The following is a 20,502-nucleotide window of genomic DNA, read 5'->3' as shown; positions in this document are numbered from 1 at the left end:
CAAGTTTAGGCATGAACCCTGTCAGTCATCAACACCAGTGGGTGTTATTATCTGGGAATCAATAAATATGTTGGAACTAGGATCACTTTCAGCTCTTCTAGGAAGCAATAGTTCTAAAAGAGATGGCTTCAGGAAATAAGTGAGAGACATTTTGCATAAGAAGTGGGAAGAAAATGATCAAGAGTCAAAGAAACAACTAATCATGATATCGCCTTGCATTTTTATAGCGCTTTTTTCCTAAGGCACGTCATATCTATGTTAACTCATTTATTCTTACAATATCCCTACGAGGTAGACAGAACAATCGAAAGGGATTTTCACCAGGGCCTAAGACGTGGGAGATATTCAAAAGGATATTGTATTAGCAACAGAAATATTTCTTCATATTGAATAGATTGATCATCTCCTTCTCCTCTGCTTCAGTAAAGTCATTTTTAAAAAGATAAAATCTATTACAATTTGGGGAGAATAAGATTTCAGTTTACCACATGGGAGACACTCCAAGTTCAATCTAAAAAAGCAGTTTTATTCAATAATATAGGGCCACCTCTCTTTTACAAAAAAAACAAAAAAGGGTATGAGTCAGATTTTTTTCATATTTGAAAATTAAATATACTTAGGTGGTCCTCTATTTACACAGTGTTCCTTATTTAATAGTGATTCTCTTGTAAAGAGAATCACTATAAAATTATTTTATAAAGTTTTACATAAAATACTGGATTGTTAAAGGAGAGTAACTTCTGCTAAATACTCTTTCCGAAACCAAAAATTAGAAACAAAAAGGAGCCACTAAAGAACTAAACCGTTTATGACAAACATTGCTGCATAGAACAAAAGATTCTTCGACCTGAAGTTTCCCATCCTCAGAGAACATAATGAGAACACACGAAATTTTTCCCATTGGATGTTTAGATCTAAAACATTTCTCACTCCTAGTTTATCTACGGATGTATGTTCAATAGTGTGCAAATTATGCTGCATATACTTTATTAAGAAGGCCTAATTCCAGGTAGATAAATACGGTAAATTTTTTTTGACAGTATGCCTGTCAGGGCAATACAGTACATTTTAAATTAGTGAAACCTTTGGTTGGTATGTTCAATCCTCACGTTCAGGAAGAGTTGGGACAAAGAACACAAAGCAGCTATCTTCAGACTGGACGCCTAAACCAGAGACAGTCATAGGGATGGAGCCTAACAGCTAGTACGAAGAGAGACAATACCCTTCCAAAATACACTTCAACATAAAGTTTTCTTTTTGTAAAGGAATGAAAACTGGTGTCCTTTGTACAGGTAACATAAATGCGAACAGAACTAGAAATTCAAGCAAAGAGAGAAATCCTGACCTCAGAGCGCTACTGTTCATTCATCACTGCTCAGCCCTCTACCACCCCCTCCAACCCCTTCCAATTTGGATTAAATTCTGACCACGGTGAAGTGGAATTTTACCTCCGTGATCCCAAGGTCGAAAATCTTTCCCTGAGATGCTTCTGAAGCCAGTTCGTGGAGATTTTTGTGTTATGGACTGGGTAAGGAACAAGTGTTCTCCCAGTTCATTTGATAGAAGTCAAATCCCATCACCACAAACATTGTCACAGCAAAAGGTTTAGAGACCTTAGCTGATGGGACTTAAAAGCAATATTTAGAGAACTAGTGAGATTCATTTTAATTAACTCATACAGAACATTCTGCAAATTATAAAACTGTTCAAAGTTTCTAGAGTATATGTACAGATGTTGTATATGACATACCTTTTGGAAGAGAAGGGGTTGAGTTTATGTCTTGGCTTTGACACCGAGTTATTAGAATCCTTTCTGGCAAGAAGGGAGACAAATTCAAGCATCAGAGTTACTGCATTTCAGAGTATGGATCCACTTTGTGCTGTCTTCCATGTACCACTCTGAAAGAGGGTGCAAGTTTACAGATCCATTAACTGTGCCTCCTCCTCCCCACCTCTTACTCCCTCCTCCAAACTAACCCTAGTCAGCCCTGCAGTCTGTAGGCAAACCACACAGGAACTAGCACATATGGGGCTTCGGAGAGTTGGGCGTGAGCCTTAGATTATGTGGTTTTGTTTTCTTGCTGCCAGAGTTGAACTAAAATGCAGGAGGTTCACTGAAACACTTTTGCTTCTTTATACTTGGTTTCAGTTTTAACAATATCCCCCCTGAACACTTGTGTTCACATAAGAAAATTTATAGTTCTTGATATGGTCCATCAGCAAGCTGAGCTTAAGGAAAACTCTTATTCTCTTAGTACAGTCATGCATCCAGAGGAACATTAGGGCTTCTTGGGGGAACTTATTTAAGAGCACCCTCGATCACTCACAATGTTAAAATCCCAGGAAAGATGCTTTGTTCATACACTCAGCCTCTAATATTACTCTTGACAAAAAAAGAAGAAACATTCTGAGCTGGGATGCATTCTCACCCCAGGTTTGCCACAGTCCAGCACGAGTTGGAACCAGTTCCTTCAATTTCTGGGACTTCAATTTCTGTTGAGTCTTAGACTGAAGGCTTTCTGGGATTTAAGACTTTCCATTGACCTTGAGTTTTGTTACCTTCAACTTCCTTAGTTCTTACCTTTAAATGTACCTCTCACCCTTCCCCCTATATGAACTGCAACTTGTGAAGGCCTCTTCCTTTCTCTTTGCTCTTGCTAGAAAATGGATTGCCAACGTTGCATCTTTTACAGAAAATTAGAAACACTGCTGCTTGCTAAGTGGCACCATTCAGAGTTTGGGGACTGGATCCAAGATGAGGAGGGAAATGTTGGCTCACTAGGATGTTCCTAGCATTAATCCCTGGAATACCAAGAGGAGAGTGTCAAGGAGAGATTCAATTTGGGGTTCTAAAATTTAAACTTTTTCTGCAATGTGAAACGGCATCCTTTTCCATCTCTTTGCTTCTTTATATCTAAACCTTGCTTAAAATTTACTTTCTTAAAACCTTTTCCTTGGTTATAATTGCCCAACATTTTTATTGAAATAGAAAAGAAGAATCAGCAAAGTGTCAAGGTGACAGAAAATGCTCAGTAAATATTTGTCGAATGAGTTAAAGGAAGTAATTTTCTATCCATAACTCCTTTTTTTTTTTGAGACGGAGTTTCACTCTTCTTGCCCAGGCTGCAGTGCAATGGCATGATCTTGGCTCACTGCAACCTCCGTCTCCCGAGTACAAGTGATTCTCTTGCTTCAGCCTCCCAAGTAGCTGGGATTACAGGTACCTGCCACCATGCCTGGCTAATTTTTTTGTATTTTTAGTAGAGATGGGGTTTCACCATGTCAGCCAGGCTGGTCTTGAACTCCTGAACTCAGATGATCCGCCCGCCTCAACCTCCCAAAGTGCTGGGATTACAGGCATGAGCCACCGCACCCGGCCCTGTAGCTCCTTAATAACAGGCTTTCTTTTTATTAATGCAAGTTTGTCAAATTTTCTTAAATCCTGGTTATATCTGAAAAGGATCTCTGCTATTTCCACGTTATAAAGATAAAATCTAAAAATAACAACATCTTGCTACTTTAAAAATAATAATGTCTCAACCTTGACCTCAGAATTATTCAGCCTCCTAAGGACCTTCTTGGATCATTACATTGAACAGCTCTATTGCCAAGTTTTTAAATGCTGAAATCCTCTGGCTACAGTCCTTATTCTTTGATAGCTCCCAAGTCGATGGTTTTGAAATGGTTAAAGGAGTCCCTAAAATTCTATGGTTGGGGAGTGGGAGCGAAGGGAAAATGTTGAATGGTGTTACATGGAAAGTATCATGGTGTTTTCAGCTTGTACCCTAATGAGGAAGCTAATTTTGCACCAGGCACTACTCCCCAGGGAGCAGAATATAATCCTTCCCCTTACAAGCATGGGACAGATTGCAGAACAGAAAAATCTCAAAGGCAAGTTATTTTGGTAGTAAGTACTGATTGACAGACATGTTATGTAGAGCATAGTGGGAGGGAAGCAAGGCCACTTGAGTGGTTTATTTCATAACAGCTCTGTAACTGAACGAGTGCAAAGGCAGATCCTAAGAATAAAGACCCTAATGTGAGAATGCCAGCATTTCAGTACTCACTATCATGAGATACTCAGAAAAATAGCAGCAAGATGAGGAGGATACAGTAACATGTGAAATCTGGACTTAGCCACAGTGGAGAAGTTTCTTTTTTAAACCATACTTTGTTTAAAATTTTTTTAATCAATTCCTTTTGAGGGGTCATTTGTTCATATCTGAACTTCTGTTTTGTTTTGTTTTTTGTTTTATTTTGTTTTTTGGAGACTGAGTCTCACTCGGTTGCCCAGGCTAGAGTACAGGGACGCAATCTTGGCTAACTGCAACCTCCACCTCCTAAGTTCAAATGATTCTCCTGCCTCAGCCTCCCGAGTAGCTGGGATTGCAGGCACCTGCCACCACACCCAGCTAATTTGTATATTTTTAGTACAGCTGAGGTTTCACCATGTTAGTCAGGCTGGTCTCGAACTCCTGACCTCAAGTGATCTGCCCACCTTGGCCCCCCAAAGTGCTGGGATTACAGGCATGAGCCATTGTGCCTGGCCAATATCTGAACTTCTTGCCATAATTATGCTCTATTTAACTTTATGGTAAAATATGTACTTCTTATTCAATAGTGTGAATTCAGACATTCTCGTTTCATTTATTCAATAAATAAAGTTTGAACACCTACTCTGTGTTAGTCCTGTTCTAGGTGCTGGAAAACTATCAGTGAACAAAACATAATCTCTGCCCTCCTGGATCTTACATTCTGGTAAAGGGAGAAACAGGAGGTACATCAGATGGTCCTACTGTTAGGGAGAAAAATAAAATGATGCAAGAGCCACAGGGAGTGTGGCTGAGATGGGGGCTGTGATTTTACGTTGGGAAATCAAAGGACATTTGAGCAAAGTCTAGAACAAAGTGAAGAAGCCAGTACTTCCTGGATGGACATCTGGGGAAATAGCTTTTGCAGGTATAGGGACTAGCAAGTGCAAAGACTTCAGGTGGAGACATGTTTAACACTGTGAGTGAGGTGGAGAGGAGCTGGGATGGAGATCAGAGAGAGAGAGCAGAACATGTAGGGCCTTGTTGCCATGGCGAGGCCTTTGGATTTTACTCTGAGTGAGATGGAAGCGAATGGAAGATTTTGAACTGGGGAGTAGTATGATCTGACTTGGGTTTTAAGTTTTAAAAGGGTAGCTCTGGCTGTTGTGCTGAAATTAGATAGGAAGGGAGCAAGAACAGAAGAAGAGAGACCAGTTAGGAGCCTACTGTTGGCCAGGCATGGTTGGCTCATGCCTGTAATCCCAGCACTTCGGGAGGCTGAGGCGGATGGATCACCTGAGGTCGGGAGTTTGAGACCATCCTGACCAACATGGAGAAACCCAATTTCTACTAAAAATACAAAATTAGCCAGGCATGGTGGCGCATGCCTGTAATCCCAGCTACTCGGGAGGCTGAGGCAGAAGAATCGCTTGAACGCGGGAGGCGGATGTTGCAGTGAGCCGAGATTGCGCCATTGCACTCCAGCCTGGGCAATAAGAGCAAAACTCCATCTCAAAAAAAAAAAAAAAAAGAGGCTACTTTCATAGTCCAGACCAGAGATGGTTGTGGCTTAAAACAGGATGATGTAAGTGGTGGGAAGTGGTTGGATTTTGAATATACAGGGTGATCGTAAAGTCTAGAAACATAGATAATGTTATTCTATCTTGTATTAGAATGTAGCATCAATAAATCATTTATTATCTAGACTGGGTAGCCACCTTGTATTTCAAAGGTAAGCTCATGGATATCATGAGAGCTATAAGAGACAAACACAGGAGTTAAGGTGACTCCCAGGTTCATGGCCTGAGAACCTAGAAGCAAGGATGTGTCATTTACTGAGACAGGAGAGACCGTGGGAGAGCAGGTTTGGAAGGCAAGACCAGGAGTAGAGGTCAAGGTAGTTAGATACACGAGTTTGGAGGTCAGGAGAAGCTGAAGAGAAAACCTTGAGAGTTGTCAGAATCGAAGAGTATTTACCAATTTGCAAGTGGATAACACTACCTGTGGAGTGAACATAGATAGAGAAGACAAGAGGTTAGAGAATGGGCTCCTTCAAAGTTGAGAGGTCATAGAATTGAGAACGGATGAGTCAAGGAGATGAGAAGGAGAAATGGTGTCCTGGAAGTCAGGTGAAGCAAACTGTGTTCACTTTTATAGAACCTCAAGTTCAAAAAATTAAAGGAGAAAACCAACCAAGCTACCATAGAGCAATATTTGTATTTAGTGGATGTTACGGTATTGCAACTAAATTGTGCCCCCAAATGGAGGAAAGCAGATAAGAAGGACCCCTTACATATTGTCACTTGAACAGGGTTAATTCCACTAAGCTGGTAACACTTGACACTTTTGCCAAGCCTAACCAACTCCCTCACTGTTTATTGGGACTTCAGTCTTTAATCTTACCCTGTCTCCTACTTCCCATCTGCCTCCTCAATCACCTTCTATATGCTGACTACTCTGAAGTCTATGAACCTAGCCCCAAACCCTCTTCTTTCAGTTATCTCTATTCAACTGTCCCCTGAACATCTCCCACCTGTTGCTCAGATTCAAAATGTCCGAAGCAGAATTCCCCATCTTTCCTGCCAAACTGACCCCTCGGATCATGTTCATCTTGGTGAAGAGCAACAGTCATTTACTTGGTCACCCCAAAAAGAAACTTAGTCCCTGTAGACTCCTCCTTCTCTCTCATTGCCACATATATTCAGAGCCCGACCCCATAACTTCTACACTTTAACATTACATGTAAAAGTATATGTGTAAGAGGAGAGTGAGCAGAGTGGAGATTCACACTATGCCCATGACCTCTGCCTTAGTTATGGCCTTCATCACTTATTGCCTGAACTATCAGAACACTCTGTTCTTCTTCCAGTTCCTCTGCTTCCAATCTACTCTTTGAGCACACACAGAGATTTTAAAAGGAGAAAATGAATGAATTTAAAAATAAAAAATTGGAATCTCTGACCTTCTCCAAATATAACAAGTCGACTTGTGACTGAGTTGCTGATAGAGCTTAAAATCAAGGACCAAAGATTGGTCCTTAGAGTAGGGGAAAGAGCTAGACACAGGATATTTGGGTTCAAGTTTCAGGTAAACTGCTTCCTAGTTAAATATCTCTGGGCAATTACTGTAATCTATTTGTTTCTCCAAACTCAGTTTAAGCTCACCTCCTCCAGGAAGCCTTCCCTGACTATGCAAATATAGACAAGTCCCCCTTTCACTCCCGTAACATTGTTTGCCTTTATTATGGCAACTACTTACAATTGCTGATTTATTCCTGTTTCCTCTATTAGAGTATTAAACTACAACTTCCTTCTAGTCTCATAGCTCAGCATAGTGCTTGGCAAATAGCAGGTGCTCAATAATGTAGAATGTATGCATATTCCACAAACTCAGCTTTCTCACCTGTACAATGGGATAATAATGCCTACTTCTTAGCATTCCTTTGAGATTTACATAAGCTATACATATAAAAAAACTTCATAAACTATAGCTCAATGTATAAAATACTTGTAGTTTGTCCCCCACTATTTTATAAAGTCAAAATACCTCAACATAGCATTCAAGGCCCTGAACAATGTTTTCCAGGTCACCTTTTTGATTTCCCTCTGGCTCCCACCCCATTACTCTATACTATAGCCAGTCAAATAATATTCCAAACTCACCAACTTCTTTCATACCTCCTATCATTTTATATTGGATTCACCTATCTACATGTCAGTATCAATAATGTGGGCTATTATTATTATAATTATGACTGAAGTAGTAGGAGATAGAAACAAATGTTGCTTTTGTCTACTAAGTGTTTTGTTATCCTCTGTCTTTTCCCCTCATCCTAGTCAATATTCCATTAAAACACAGGTTCGATTACATTTTTCAATGCCTACTGGATAAAATCACCTTGTAGTATGGATAAGGTTCTTCATGATCCGACTTCCCTCTGTTATTTAACCTTCCTCTGCTGCTCCACTAATAGCCTTTGTGACAGCTGTAGTAACTACAGTACATGTAGTTTTTCCAAGATAATAGGCTGGCTCAGCTTTCATGCCTTTACACATGAAGTGTCCTTTGCCTCTTACATCCTCCTCTACTTTGTCTATCCAGTGAACTCCCTGTCATCCTTTAAGATTCAATTCAGATGTAAACTCTTCTGTGAAACCTGCCCTTAAATACTCAGTGGCAGAATTAGATGATCTCTTCTCTCTTATTATGCCATACATATCTTGTTACAATCTTCTCTGACGGTGCCTGTCACCTCCACTAGCCTGTAAACGTATCCAGCAGAGGGCTGCTTTTTATCTCCGAGTCCTTACTGTCTGGCGCAAAGCGGGTGCTCATGGAAAATCAGTTGAATACATCAACAATTACCCATCAGTGGCACCTGAAGCCATCAGTCACTGGAGCTACCCCATCATTGTCCATCACACACACTGCTCTTCATAGACTACTATTACATTCTCTGTCCTTTGAGGTGGCAATCACGTACTGGTGGTATTTCTAGTCAGTTGAAATGACAGTAGTAACACACTTTTAAAAATTTATTCATGTGCCATGCTGGTGCGCTGCACCCACTAACTCGTCATCTAGCATTAGGTATATCTCCCAATGCTATCCCTCCCCCCTCCCCCCACCCCACAACAGTCCCCAGAGTGTGATGTTCCCCTTCCTGTGTCCATGTGTTCTCATTGTTCAATTCCCACCTATGAGTGAGAATATGCGGTGTTTGGTTTTTTGTTCTTGCGATAGTTTACTGAGAATGATGATTTCCAATTTCATCCATGTCCCTAAAACTTAAATAATAATAAATTTAAAAAAAAGAGATATTATGCTAGAACTCTGAGTATTTTACTGATTTTCCATTTTAAGAATAAATTATCATGGCAAATTTTAAGTTACATACATTATTTTATTGTCTAAACTTTTTAAAAACATTATCAGCTTACCTTGGCATTTTTTTTTCTTTTTTTAATCTCCGTTTTTACGTTGTGAACTTTTAGTAAATTAATTTGTACTCATTTTTATTTAATTAAGAAAGCAGCTAAGAATAAACGCTAGTGTCTGATTAAACTATTTCCCAGATCTCAAAAAAAAAAAAATTTTATTCTTTGAAAGATTAGGGCAGTGTCACAGCCCAGCAGCCTGTGAAACGAAGACACTTACCCTCATTCCCCTTGGTACCCTCCAGCTCAGGTATCTGCAACCATCTTGCTTGACGCCCTGACAGGAACTGCACCAGGCCAGGAAGTGAGGAAGCGGAAGTGGGGACCGGCCTGGGCCCTTGAGCCTGGCTGGAGTAGGTGGAATATCCTGGGGAGAGGAGGTTTGGTCGTTGGGCAGCGGCCGACTTTCCTCTCAGGTAACAGCCTCTGCTTGGGAGTGGTGATGGGGCTCAAGGCGGGTCTGGAAACATCGGTTGCCTTCCCTCTTCCCGTTTCTTGCCGGCACCGTCGGAGTCCAGGTGGGGGCGGGAGGGCGGCGAGGCCATTACCATCCGCAGGAGGTGAAATCCCTGTGGCGTGACGTGACGCCATCACGTTCCTCTCTCCTTCTAGAGGCTTTCCTGAGGTCCAGCCTTCCCCTCCACTGCCGGTTCTCCTAGGGTAATCGCTGGTCTGATTCTCTGTGTGGCCGAACGCCCAGCACCTGGCTCATCTGGTACACAGTCGTCATCTGAAATGGGGGTTGTATGAATGAAGACGAGGATGCCGAGGAAAGGCCCTGCCCACAGAAAGTTGATTCTTGCTCAGCCTCCACCCGCCATTTTCAAAATTCTTTCCAAAGCATCTCGTTTCTTCCTCCCCCACGGCCCTGTCTGGCGATTATTCTTTGTGTTGCGGATGAGGGAACTGAGACTTAGAGAAGTTGTTAAGTCTTAGTTAGGAAATGGCAAAGCAGGACCTCAAATCATGGCTTTGAATCCTAATTAAAGGAGAGAGATGAGGCATGTGAAGGCCCAGGTGTGAGCACATTGTGAGCGTTCAATGAAGAGTAGCTGTTTACTCCAGGGTGTGAGGACTGTGTCTTGTGCACCTGTTCTCCGTTTCCTAGAATGGAGCCTGCCACATGGTAAGCTCTGGAAGATTATTAGTTGAATAAATTAATGAACACACAGGGCTCGAAAAGATTAGATTCTCTGCCTCTGACAGTATTCTTTTCATCAAAACAGTAACACCTCCTAATGGCGTGGTAGTCTCTATAACCATTCTCCCGTAGCATTCTTGGCCAGAGCTCATTTCCTTATGAGTCAAACTCATGTCTATAGGCAGAACCTGTACAAACACAAGAGCTGTTCTTTTATCATAGTTCCACCTTAAATGCATCTTTTCAGAGATAGCTCTGGGCACTCAGCCTCTTAGATGCTATTGTCATTATTGTCCCAAGTCTTTGGATAAAGTCAGTTCAGCTCCTCTGTTCCTTATTCTCAATCCTGAAATCCAAAAACTTTTGGAAACCAACTTTTCCTCCAACTCATTTGGTGGTAAAACTTGGCCTGAGGCCATTTGTAGTCTTTATTCCAAATATTTACATGTTTTTATTGCAGACATGTTAATGTGTTTAATTGTTCAGAGCAGCCCCACACCTTACTGTGGGTATCATGTAATATATGGTATAGACATGGCACTACTCTTGAAAATTCCACCCCTACCACCGCACCCAAAAGAGAATTTCCACAAATCATCTGGCCTCAAAGGATTGGGATAAAAGATCGTGGACCAATAGTTTAATGCCAGCTGATAAATCATTTCCTGTTAGAATTCAGATGAAATGGGGGGAAGGAAACAGCATTGTGAAAGTGGGCAGATCTAAAAATAACACTAAAAGACCTTTTCTACGTAATCATTTGTTTTGCTGGGAATTATTTAGGAGAGAAAGCTCCTTAACTGAATGGTAAGTTTTAATATGAGGTTCATGTTTTATATTTCTCCACAAAGCTATACAAATGGTAGGTACTCAAGAAATATCTGTTGATGATTTGAAAATATTTGCTCAAAACTATAGAATTTTACTTGACAATTATGAGAGCTAGATTTTATTTTTTTTTAATGTCATGCTTTATAGGAGTTTGTGACCATCTGGGCAACCAATAAGAACTCGTGTCTAAAAAAAAATTTTTTTTGAGGCCAAGCACGGTGGCTCATGCCTGTAATCCCAGCACTTTGGGAGGCCGAGGCAGGCGGATCACTTGAGGTCAGGAGTTCAAGACCACCCTGGTCAATATGGTGAAACCCCGTCTCTACTAAAAATACAAAAAATTAGCTGGGCTTGGTGGCTCATGCCTGCAGTCCCAGCTACTTGGGAGGCTGAGGCAGGAGAATTGCTTGAACCTGGGAGGTGGAGGTTGCAATGAGCCGAGATCGTGCCACTTCACTCCAGCCTGGGTGACAGAGCAAGACCCTATCTCAAAAAAAAAAAAAAAATTATTTTTTTAAATTAGTTAGGCTCGGTGGTATGCACCTGTAGTCCCAGCTACTTGGGAGGCTGAGGCAGGAGGATTGCTTGAGCCCAGGAGTTTGCAAGCAGCCTGGGCTACATAGTGAGGCTTTATCTCAAAAAAAAAAAAAGTGATTATAATTATAAAGCTATAGAATCAGTGCAGGTTTATCCCAAGGCAGAATCATTCAATCATTGTGTTATTGGCACAACACATGTTTCTTGAGTATCTACTGTTGCTAATTAGCTGTTAGGGATAGGATTACAGTGGTAAATAAGACAGTCAAGGTCCCTGCCCCCAAGGAGCTTCCAGTTTGGTGGTGAAGAAAGGCACTGAGCAAATGACAAATAGGTAAGTACAGAGTGTTACAAGTGCAATGAAGGAAATTAACCAGGTTCTGGGGAGACCTAAGTAGTTAGTGAGGTCGGTGAAGACCTCAGATTTGTGACATGAAATACCTAACTTCTTCCCTCTATTTCTAAATATAGTGAGTTGGGTAGCCAGACAACCAAGATTCAAATGTGGAAATTTACCCTCTTGGGCACTAATTTTGTCTCATGTCAATTTTTGCCAGATCACTGTAGTTACAATCTCACAGTTATTTGATGCTGTATGTAAACAGCGTTTTCATGTAGTCAGGTGTCTAAAACACATAATAAACCAACATATAATTTACAACTAACACCAATTAATTGAGCTCCTTGTCAGTTTGAAAAGACAGCAGTAGTGGAATGGTGTTTTACATATTCTACGTTCATATCACAAGGTAAAGTTCAAGTCATTGTACATTAGTAAGTGATAAGAATTCACTTCTCTAGACTTTTTTCCTTGTGATTTTTCTAATGGTTGGGGTTGTATTTAATTCTGATATGGTGTCATGTAAATTCATTTTAAACTACTCTATTGGATTAGAAGGCTATTTTGATATTTTTCTGGGTTAGAAAATTCATTTAAGAAAACAGTTTTTAAAAGTTTAAAATATAGGTTAGAGAATGTAGAAAAACCGAAAAATTACGATTGTTCTTCCAAAATATAGATAGATAGCTATCCAAAAAAGAAAAAAAAATTTAACATTTGTTGTTCAATTCCAGCAAGTTATGATTCTAACAGGGCTTTAAAAGAAAATAGACTCGTGAAGAAACAGATCAATATTTGTTGCTCTAAGCCAATGTCATAGTGCATCTCTGCATTGAGTGAGTTTGGTAGAAGGAAAAAAAGGACAATAGAAAAAGAAACCCTCCTGCTTGACAATTTTAATAGCTTTGCTGAAATATTATAAATCAGTTTTTCACTGCAGGAAGGAGCCAAATAAAAATGACTGTGTTTGAAGTACGAAAAAGAGAAAATCAGTAAGTTGTAGAAACACAACTTCTCTTTTTCTTCCTAGGGTTAATGACAGTGTCTTTCTGAGAAATCTTAATTAAACAGATATTTAATACTTTTTTTTTGTTTATTTATTTATTTATTTATTTATTTATTTATTTTTGAGACAGAGTCTCACTCTATCTCCCAGGCTGTAGTGCAGTGGCCTAATCTCGGCTCAATGCAACCTCTGCCTCCCAGGTTCTAGTGATTCTCATGCCTCAGTCTCCCAAGTAGCTGGGATTACAGGTGTGTGCCACCAAGCCTGGCTAATTTTTTGTGTTTTTAGTAGAGATAGGGTTTCACCATGTTGTCCAGGCTGGTGTTGAACTCCTGAGCTCAGGTAATCTGCCCGCGGCAGCCTCCCAAAGTGCTAGGATTACAGGCGTGAGCCACCACGCCCAACCACTTATACAGGTACATTTTCTGTCTTGCTTAGTTAAGAGTGTGTTGTATTTTTACCAAAAAGAGGTTATCTCATTTTTTTAAAAAAAAAGAAGTGATAGTTTATTTAGGATGCTTCTAAAAATTTATGTCTTCCTTTAATACACATACAGAAATTAATCAAGGCTGAGCTAGTTATCTGAGAAGGTCAAGAAAGGGAAGCAAAACTAAAAGCAGTGAACACATTTGTTACGGATTTTAACATTTTTTCTTTTGTATGTGTGCAGTTTCTCTAGTAAAATCTGATTATAGATCTTCTAGGTTTCGTTGGGTCTGGATGTTCGTCAGGGCTTGAAGTCGATTTGGTACACTGTCTTGGCAGCCAGCAGTGGTGAATCACTAGAGAAATTGCAAACTAACTGACCCTCCTTAATACAAAATAATGAAAAAGAGAAAGGGAATGGTTTCCTATAAACTGAATTGATCATTCACAAGCATTGTGTAAAGTTTGGGGCCTGCATTTCCCTTTTAAGTTTTAGTATATGGGCCTCTCTGTGTGTCCTTGTTTTGAGATCTGATAGACACAGGCTGATCACTGCAGGATTTAGAGAAATCCTTGCATTATTTGAGTCTTACTATTGACACTGTTTAATCCTAAACTCATTCTTCTTTTTCCAAAGGTGAACAAATAAAGTAATTTAACCTTTCCCTCTAATTTACCAGGCTTATCTGGACTAAAATAGAGGTTTTAGGGTACCATGAATTAGCTGTGGAGTCCACTGATGTACAGCTGTTTGTCTTCATAGTTGATCCTCCTTTCTTTTAGGTTTAGCAAGAAAGCAGACTATATTTAGATCTGATTCTCGGGACTTGTAGTTCTAAAAAGAATACAGTCATAGGGTCAGTGGGTGATTCTAAGACTCAATTTTACCCCCATTTTAATTACTCTCAGAATATAATATTTTTATATGTGACAATATAAAGAGATGCCTGAAATCGTAGCACTTCAGGAGGCTGAAGTGGGAGGATCACTTGAGGCCAGGAATTTTTGAACAGCCTGTGCAACATATTGAGACCCCCATCTCTACAAAATATTTAAAAATTAGCCAGGCAGGCCGGACGCGGTGGCTCATGGCTATAATCCCAGCACTTTGGGAGGCTGAGGTGGAAGGATCACAAGGTCAGGAGTTTGAGACCAGCCTGGCCAACATGGTGAAACCCCGTCTCTACTAAAAATACAAAAATTAGCCAGGTGTGGTGGCGTGCATCTGTAATCCCAGCTACTCAGGAGGCTGAGGCAGGAGAATCGCTTGAACCCGGGTGGCAGAGGTTGCAGTGAGCCAAGATCGCACCACTGCACTCCAGCCTGGGCAACAGAGGGAGACTCCATCTCCAAAAAAAAAAAAAAAAAAAAAAAATAGCCAGGCATGGTGGCGCACACCTGTAGTTCCAGCTGCTTGGGAGGCTGAGGCAGGAGAATTGCGTGAACCTAGGAGTTCAAGTCTGCAGTGAGCTATGATTGCACCACTGTACTTCAGCCTGGGAAGCAGGGCAATACCCTGTCTTTGGGGGAAAAAAAAAAAAAAAGAAAGAAAGAAAGAGATGTCAGAGTGCAAGTTCTGTTTTTTAAAATGTTGCTTGTCTGCTGTCCATGTAATGCTTTATAGCCATTATATTTCTGGCCAAAGAGGTTGAATGATATTTTCTCCAGGAACTTTTATGACTAGAAAGACAACCTATATTTCTTTAAATAATATAGGCCAATTTCTCATGAGGGATTTTCCCATGCCTATCCTAGGAACAGTTATGGTACCCTCAATTCTGGCTGCTGTAAGTGAGGGGCTGATTTAGAAACAAAACCTAGATTTTCAGATTGATTTGGTCTTCTATAGACTTAAAAAAAAGTTTAATGTAAATTTTTTTGTGCTTTCCTTGCAGGAAATTGATACTTTATCAACATAGAGATTAATTATTTGTATTTGGGAGCAGCAGAACTGGGGACCAATTACCTGTCAAGAGTTTTATAAGCCAGTGACATAAACAGTTATTCCATTGCTTTCATCCTCCATCTCACCTTGGAACTTGTATTACTTATGGCATTCAGGAGACAAGTGAAAAACTTTGTGAAAAATTACTCAGATGCTGAAATAAAAGTCAGGGAAGCAACTTCTAACGACCCTTGGGGTCCCTCTAGTTCTCTGATGTTAGATATCAGTGACTTGACTTTCAACACAATTTCTCTCTCAGAGATTATGAATATGCTATGGCACAGACTCAATGACCATGGGAAGAACTGGCGCCACGTGTATAAATCCCTTACCCTAATGGATTATCTCATCAAGAATGGATCAAAGAAAGTTATTCAGCATTGCAGAGAAGGGTTTTGTAACCTTCAAACACTAAAAGATTTTCAGCACATAGATGAAGCTGGAAAAGACCAAGGTAATGGTTAAAGAAGTTTATATAAGCTGGGTGTGGTGGTGTGCACCTGTAATCCTGGTGCGTGGGAGGCTGAGGTGGGAGGATTGCATGAGCCCAGGCATTTGATGCTGTAGTGAGGAAAGATTGCACCTGTGAATAGCCACTGTACTCCGGCCTGGGCAACATAGCGAGACCCCGATCTCTAAAGTTTTTAAAAAAAGTTTATAGCATGTGCCAATAAAGATTAGGAGTTTTGGGGGATCATTTTATACCAGGAGGGGGGGAAGAGTTGTACTTAAATGTACTAGCTGTCTTTCCTCTGGGACAGTTATAGTTTCCAATTTAATCCTCTGTATTGAGTCTTCAGTGCCTTAGAGAACAATACTTTTTTCAAAAGGAAAAAAAAAGCGAACACACTTAGGTTTCTGATAAAATGATACCTCATAGAAAATGAATAAAGTGAATAAAATAGGAGGCATGGCAATTTGGTGTAATAATGTCACTGTAATTTATAATTATAATTAAACAGGAATTTAGTCATAAATTAAGGAAATATTTCCACAGGCTGGAATCTTCAAAGACTATCTAGATGGAAGCAGTTATATGAATACAAAAATTTAGATCATAAAATAATTCTTTTGGAGGCGGAAGAGGAGGTGCAGTAGGGAAAGGATAGGATCCTGAGATGATTCAGTAGTGCCTGATATTCTACAGTGGCAAAAGGCTCAGTGCTTCCTCTCCAGCTACTGTAAAATTATAATTTGTGTTTAAAATGAATAGTCTTATGAATCATGAAAAGAGGATAAAATTCAGAGCATTCTCTCTGGGAAGCATGCATTTTAAAAATAGACCTTTTTTAAGGGCAGTTTTAGGTTTACAGAAAAATTATGCAGAAAGTTACGCAGAGTTCCAACATACCCTTCCCCACTCAGACACAATTTCTCTTAATAACATCTTGCATTAGTGTGGTCCATTTGTTACAGTTTATAAACAAATACTGATACATTATTGTTAATGAAAGTTCATATCTTACATTAGGATTCACTCTTTGTGTTCTACAGTTCTGTGGGTTTTGAAAAATGCATGGTGTCATGTGTCCACCGTTCCACTATCATACAGAGTAGATATGTCCTGTGTTCCATCTATTCATCCTTTTCCTCTCCTCTTGAATCCCTGGCAACCACTGGTCTTTTTATCATCTCTATAGTTTTGTCTTTTCAGATGTCGTATAGTTGGAATCTTAAAGTATGTAGCTTTTTCAGGCTGGTTTCTTTCACTTGGCAATATGTACTTAAGACTCCTCCATGTTCTTTCATAGCTTGAGAGTTTATTTTTTTCTTCCCTTTTTTTTTTAAAAAAACTTTATTGAGATATGATTCACATACCACACAATTCACCCATTTAAGGTGTACAGTTATATGGATTTTGGTGTATTACAGTATAATTTTTTAAAATTGTAACTATAACATAAAATTTGCCTTTGTAAGCGTACAATTCAGTTGCATTAATTACATTCACAGTGTTGTGCGGCCATCACCACTATTTGTAAAACTCTTTCATCACCCCAAACAGAAACCCCGTAACCATTAAGCAATAGCTCCCCATTCCCGTTCCACCAAGGCCCTATCTGTGTCTAAATTTTCCTGTTCTAGGTATCTCATATAAGTGGAATCATACAGTATTTGTTCTTTTGTGTCGCTTATTTTACTTACCATAATGTCCTCAGCGTTGTCATGTTGTAGGATGTATCAGAACTTTATTCCTTTTATGTCTGAATAATATTCTATTGTATGTACATTACACATTTTAAAAAATTTACTCATCTGTTGATGGACTCTTGGGTTGTTTCTTTTAGCTATTGCACTGAACATGGGAGTGTAAGTATCAAGTTCTGGCTTTCGGTTTATTTGGGTGTATACTTAGGAGTGGAATTGTTGGATCATATGATAAGTCAGTGTTTAGCTTTTTGAGGAGCTGCCAAATTTTTCCATAGTGGCTGTATCATTTTACATGTCCACTGGCAGTTTAAAAATGTCCCAGTTTTTCTGTATTCCTGCCAACACTTGTTATTATCCTTTTTTGTTGTTGTTGATTATAGCTATCCTACTGGTTGTGAATTGGTATCTCATTGTGGTTTTGATTTACATTTCCCTAAAGACTAATGATGTTGAACATCTTTTCATGTCCTTGTTGGCAATTTGTATGTCTTCTTTGGTGTAACATCTATTCAAATCCTTTGCCCGTTATTAACTTTTTAAAACAACTGTTTGAGTATTAAAAGTTCTTTACATATTCTGGATACAAGACCCTTATCAGAAAGGTGATATGCAAGTATCTTCTCCGATTCTGTAGATTCTTTAATTTTGTTGGAGGTGTCTTTTGATGCACAAAATTTTTGAATTTTGAAGTGCAATGTATCTATTTTTTCCCTTGGTTACTTGTGCTTTAGGTGTCATATATAAGAAACTATGGGCTCCATTGTCCAATCCAAGAACATGAAGATTTATACCTATCTTTTCTAAGACATTTATAGTTTTAGCTTGTAGATTCAGATCCTGGGTCCTTTTTGAATTAATTTGTGTATGTGCTGTGAAGTTTAACTTCATTCTTTTTCATGAAGATGCCCTGCTACCATTTATCGAAAAGACCATTTTTTCCCTGTTGAGTTATATTGGCATCCTTGCAAAAATCAATCAACCAAATAAAATGTATGGGCTTATTTCTGTACTCCCAGTTGTTTCATTGATCTGTATGTCAGGCCTTATGCTAGTACTGTACTGTTTTGATTACAGTAGCTTTGTAGTAAGTTTTAAAATTAAGGAGTGTGAGTCTCCAACATTGTTCTTTTATAAGCTTTTTTTTTTTTCTATTCTGAGTCTCTTGCATTTTCATTTGAAGTTTAGTACCAGCTTATGAATTTTGTTAAAAAGATGGCTAGGGCCAGGCGCGGTGACTTATGCCTATAATCCCAGCACTTTGGGAGGTGGAGGCAGGCAGATCACTTGAGGCCAGGAGGTCAAGACCAGCCTGGCCAACATGGTGAAACCCCATCTTTACTAAAAATGCCAAAAATTAGCCAGGTATGGTGGCGCGCACTTGTAATCCCAGCTACCCGGGAGGCTGAGGCACGAGAATTGCTTGAACCTAGGAGGTTAAGGTTGCAGTGAGCCAAGATCACACCACTGCACTCCAGCCTGGGCAACAGAGTGAGACTCTGTCTCAGAAAAAAAAAAAGAAGATGGCTAGAATTTGGCTAGAATTTTGATGGGCTTACATTGAATCTGTAGATCAATTTGGGGTATATTGTCATTTTAACAATACTAATTTCTCCAATCTTTGTACACAGGATGTCTTTCTTTTTATTTAGATCTTTTTTTCATTTCTTTCAACAGTGCTGTGTAGTTTTCAGGGTACAAGTCTTTCATGTCTTAAGTTTTTTTCATTTTAAAGATTATTTTCCAATTAATTTCAGAAGTTCTTGCATTTCTGAAAGTTATTTCTAAGCATTTTATTCTTTTTGAAGCTCTAGTAAATGGAATTGTCTTTTTTTTTTTTTTTTTTTTTTGTGGGACAGAGCCTTGCTCTGTCATCCAGGCTGGAGTGCAGTGGCACGATCTCAGCCACTGCAAGCTCCGCCTCCCAGGTTCACGCCATTCTCCTGCCTCAGCCTCCCGAGTAGCTGGGACTACAGGCTGGAATTGTCTTCTTAATTTCATTTTCAGATTGTTCATGGCTGGTGTATAGAAATACACCTGATTAACTGATTTTTGTATATTGATCTATATACTAGATCCTGTCATATACAAATAGTTTCACTTCTTCCTCTCCAATCTAGATTCCTTGGCTAGAAAGAAGTCTTGAGAGCAGACATCCTGTCTTGTTCCTGCTCTTTGGAGGAAAGCTTCCTGTCATCAAGTATGATGTTAGCTATGGGTTTTTTCATAGATGTCCTTTATCAGGGTGGGGAAGTTCTCTTCTATTCCTAGTTGTCGAGTGTTTTTATCATGAAAGAAGTTGTCTTTTTATGCATTTGTACCTTTTATATGTATAAGATAAGGTATACATGAATGTGTTTAAATTGACTATCATAAAGATCTTTCAGATTCCCTAACAGTTGATCTTAGCACCAAAAAAGTAAGTACAAGTACACTATGCTAGACTTTATGAATACTCTTGATGATTTATTACCACCAAGAGAGCAAGAAAAATACAAGTTAGAACTGAAATGTCAACAGAAGCATAGTGCATTCATTTGTTGATTATGGAAGGTACATTAGCAATTGATTGATAACATTGTACACATTATTTACTAATAAAAATTAATGAAAAAGATTCCATTAGGGGAAAATATTATCTTTTACATATATCTCTTTGTGTATTTTCTTTTCTTTCTTTCTTTTTTTTTTTTTTTTTTTTTTTTTGAGATGAAGTCTTACTCTGTCACCCAGGCTGGAGTGCAGTGGCGCTATCTAGGCTCACTGCAACCTCTGCCCCACCAGGTTCAAGTGATTCTCCTGCCTCAGCCTCCCAAGCAGCTGGGACTACAGGCACCTGCCACCGTGCCCTGCTAATTTTCGTATTTTTAGTAGAGACAGGGTTTCACCATCTTGGGCAGGCTGGTCTTGAACTCCTGACCTAGTGATTCACCCACCTCAGCCTCCCAAAGTGCTGGGATTACAGGTGTGAGCCACCGTGCCCAGCCCTCTTTGTGTATTTTCTAATGAATGTGATATACTAGAAGAGTAGCTCTTGGCATAATTTCACTCATACTTAAATAAATGTGCATTTATTGAGGATATATGCATGCACAACAATTTGTTACTGCTGAGGTGTACAGTCAAAATAGTTTGCAAACCACTGGCTCTCAGGATAAAG

General features: G+C 39.5%; 2 protein-coding genes across 9 annotated transcripts in view; one reads left to right on the top strand and one right to left on the bottom strand.

The window, feature by feature from the left end:
- GRAP2 (GRB2 related adaptor protein 2) overlaps nt 1-9,598 on the bottom strand; it is an 80,405-nt gene extending 70,807 nt beyond the window's left edge. The window contains exons 1-3 of one of the 5 annotated variants that reach the window (XM_055374691.2): nt 9,189-9,598; nt 2,582-2,802; nt 1,751-1,813 (exon numbers count right to left, since the gene is read on the bottom strand). Coding sequence is in view for 1 of the 5 variants with exons in the window: in XM_055374694.2 (XP_055230669.1) it covers nt 1,751-1,842 (92 nt within the window). In the remaining 4 variants the exon portion in view is untranslated. Of the gene's footprint in view, nt 1-1,750; nt 1,940-2,581; nt 2,803-9,188 lie in introns of those variants that run through there. The other 4 variants (XM_055374690.2, XM_063705003.1, XM_055374693.2 and 1 more) reach the window with 4 other exon arrangements.
- Nucleotides 9,265-20,502, top strand: part of ENTHD1 (ENTH domain containing 1) — a 151,487-nt gene continuing 140,249 nt past the window's right edge. For 2 of the 4 annotated variants that reach the window (XM_055374688.2, XM_055374687.2), the window contains exons 1-3: nt 9,275-9,384; nt 9,581-10,094; nt 15,145-15,648. In XM_055374688.2, coding sequence (XP_055230663.1) covers nt 15,300-15,648 — 349 coding nt within the window. In that variant the 5' untranslated portion in view covers nt 9,275-9,384; nt 9,581-10,094; nt 15,145-15,299. Of the gene's footprint in view, nt 9,385-9,580; nt 10,095-15,144; nt 15,649-20,502 lie in introns of all 4 variants that reach the window. The other 2 variants (XM_055374689.1, XM_019018107.4) reach the window with 2 other exon arrangements.

This window comes from Gorilla gorilla, chromosome 23 (assembly GCF_029281585.2).
Source record: "Gorilla gorilla gorilla isolate KB3781 chromosome 23, NHGRI_mGorGor1-v2.1_pri, whole genome shotgun sequence".
NCBI classification, from domain to species: domain Eukaryota; kingdom Metazoa; phylum Chordata; class Mammalia; order Primates; family Hominidae; genus Gorilla; species Gorilla gorilla.
This window is presented reverse-complemented; position numbering and strand designations above follow the sequence as displayed.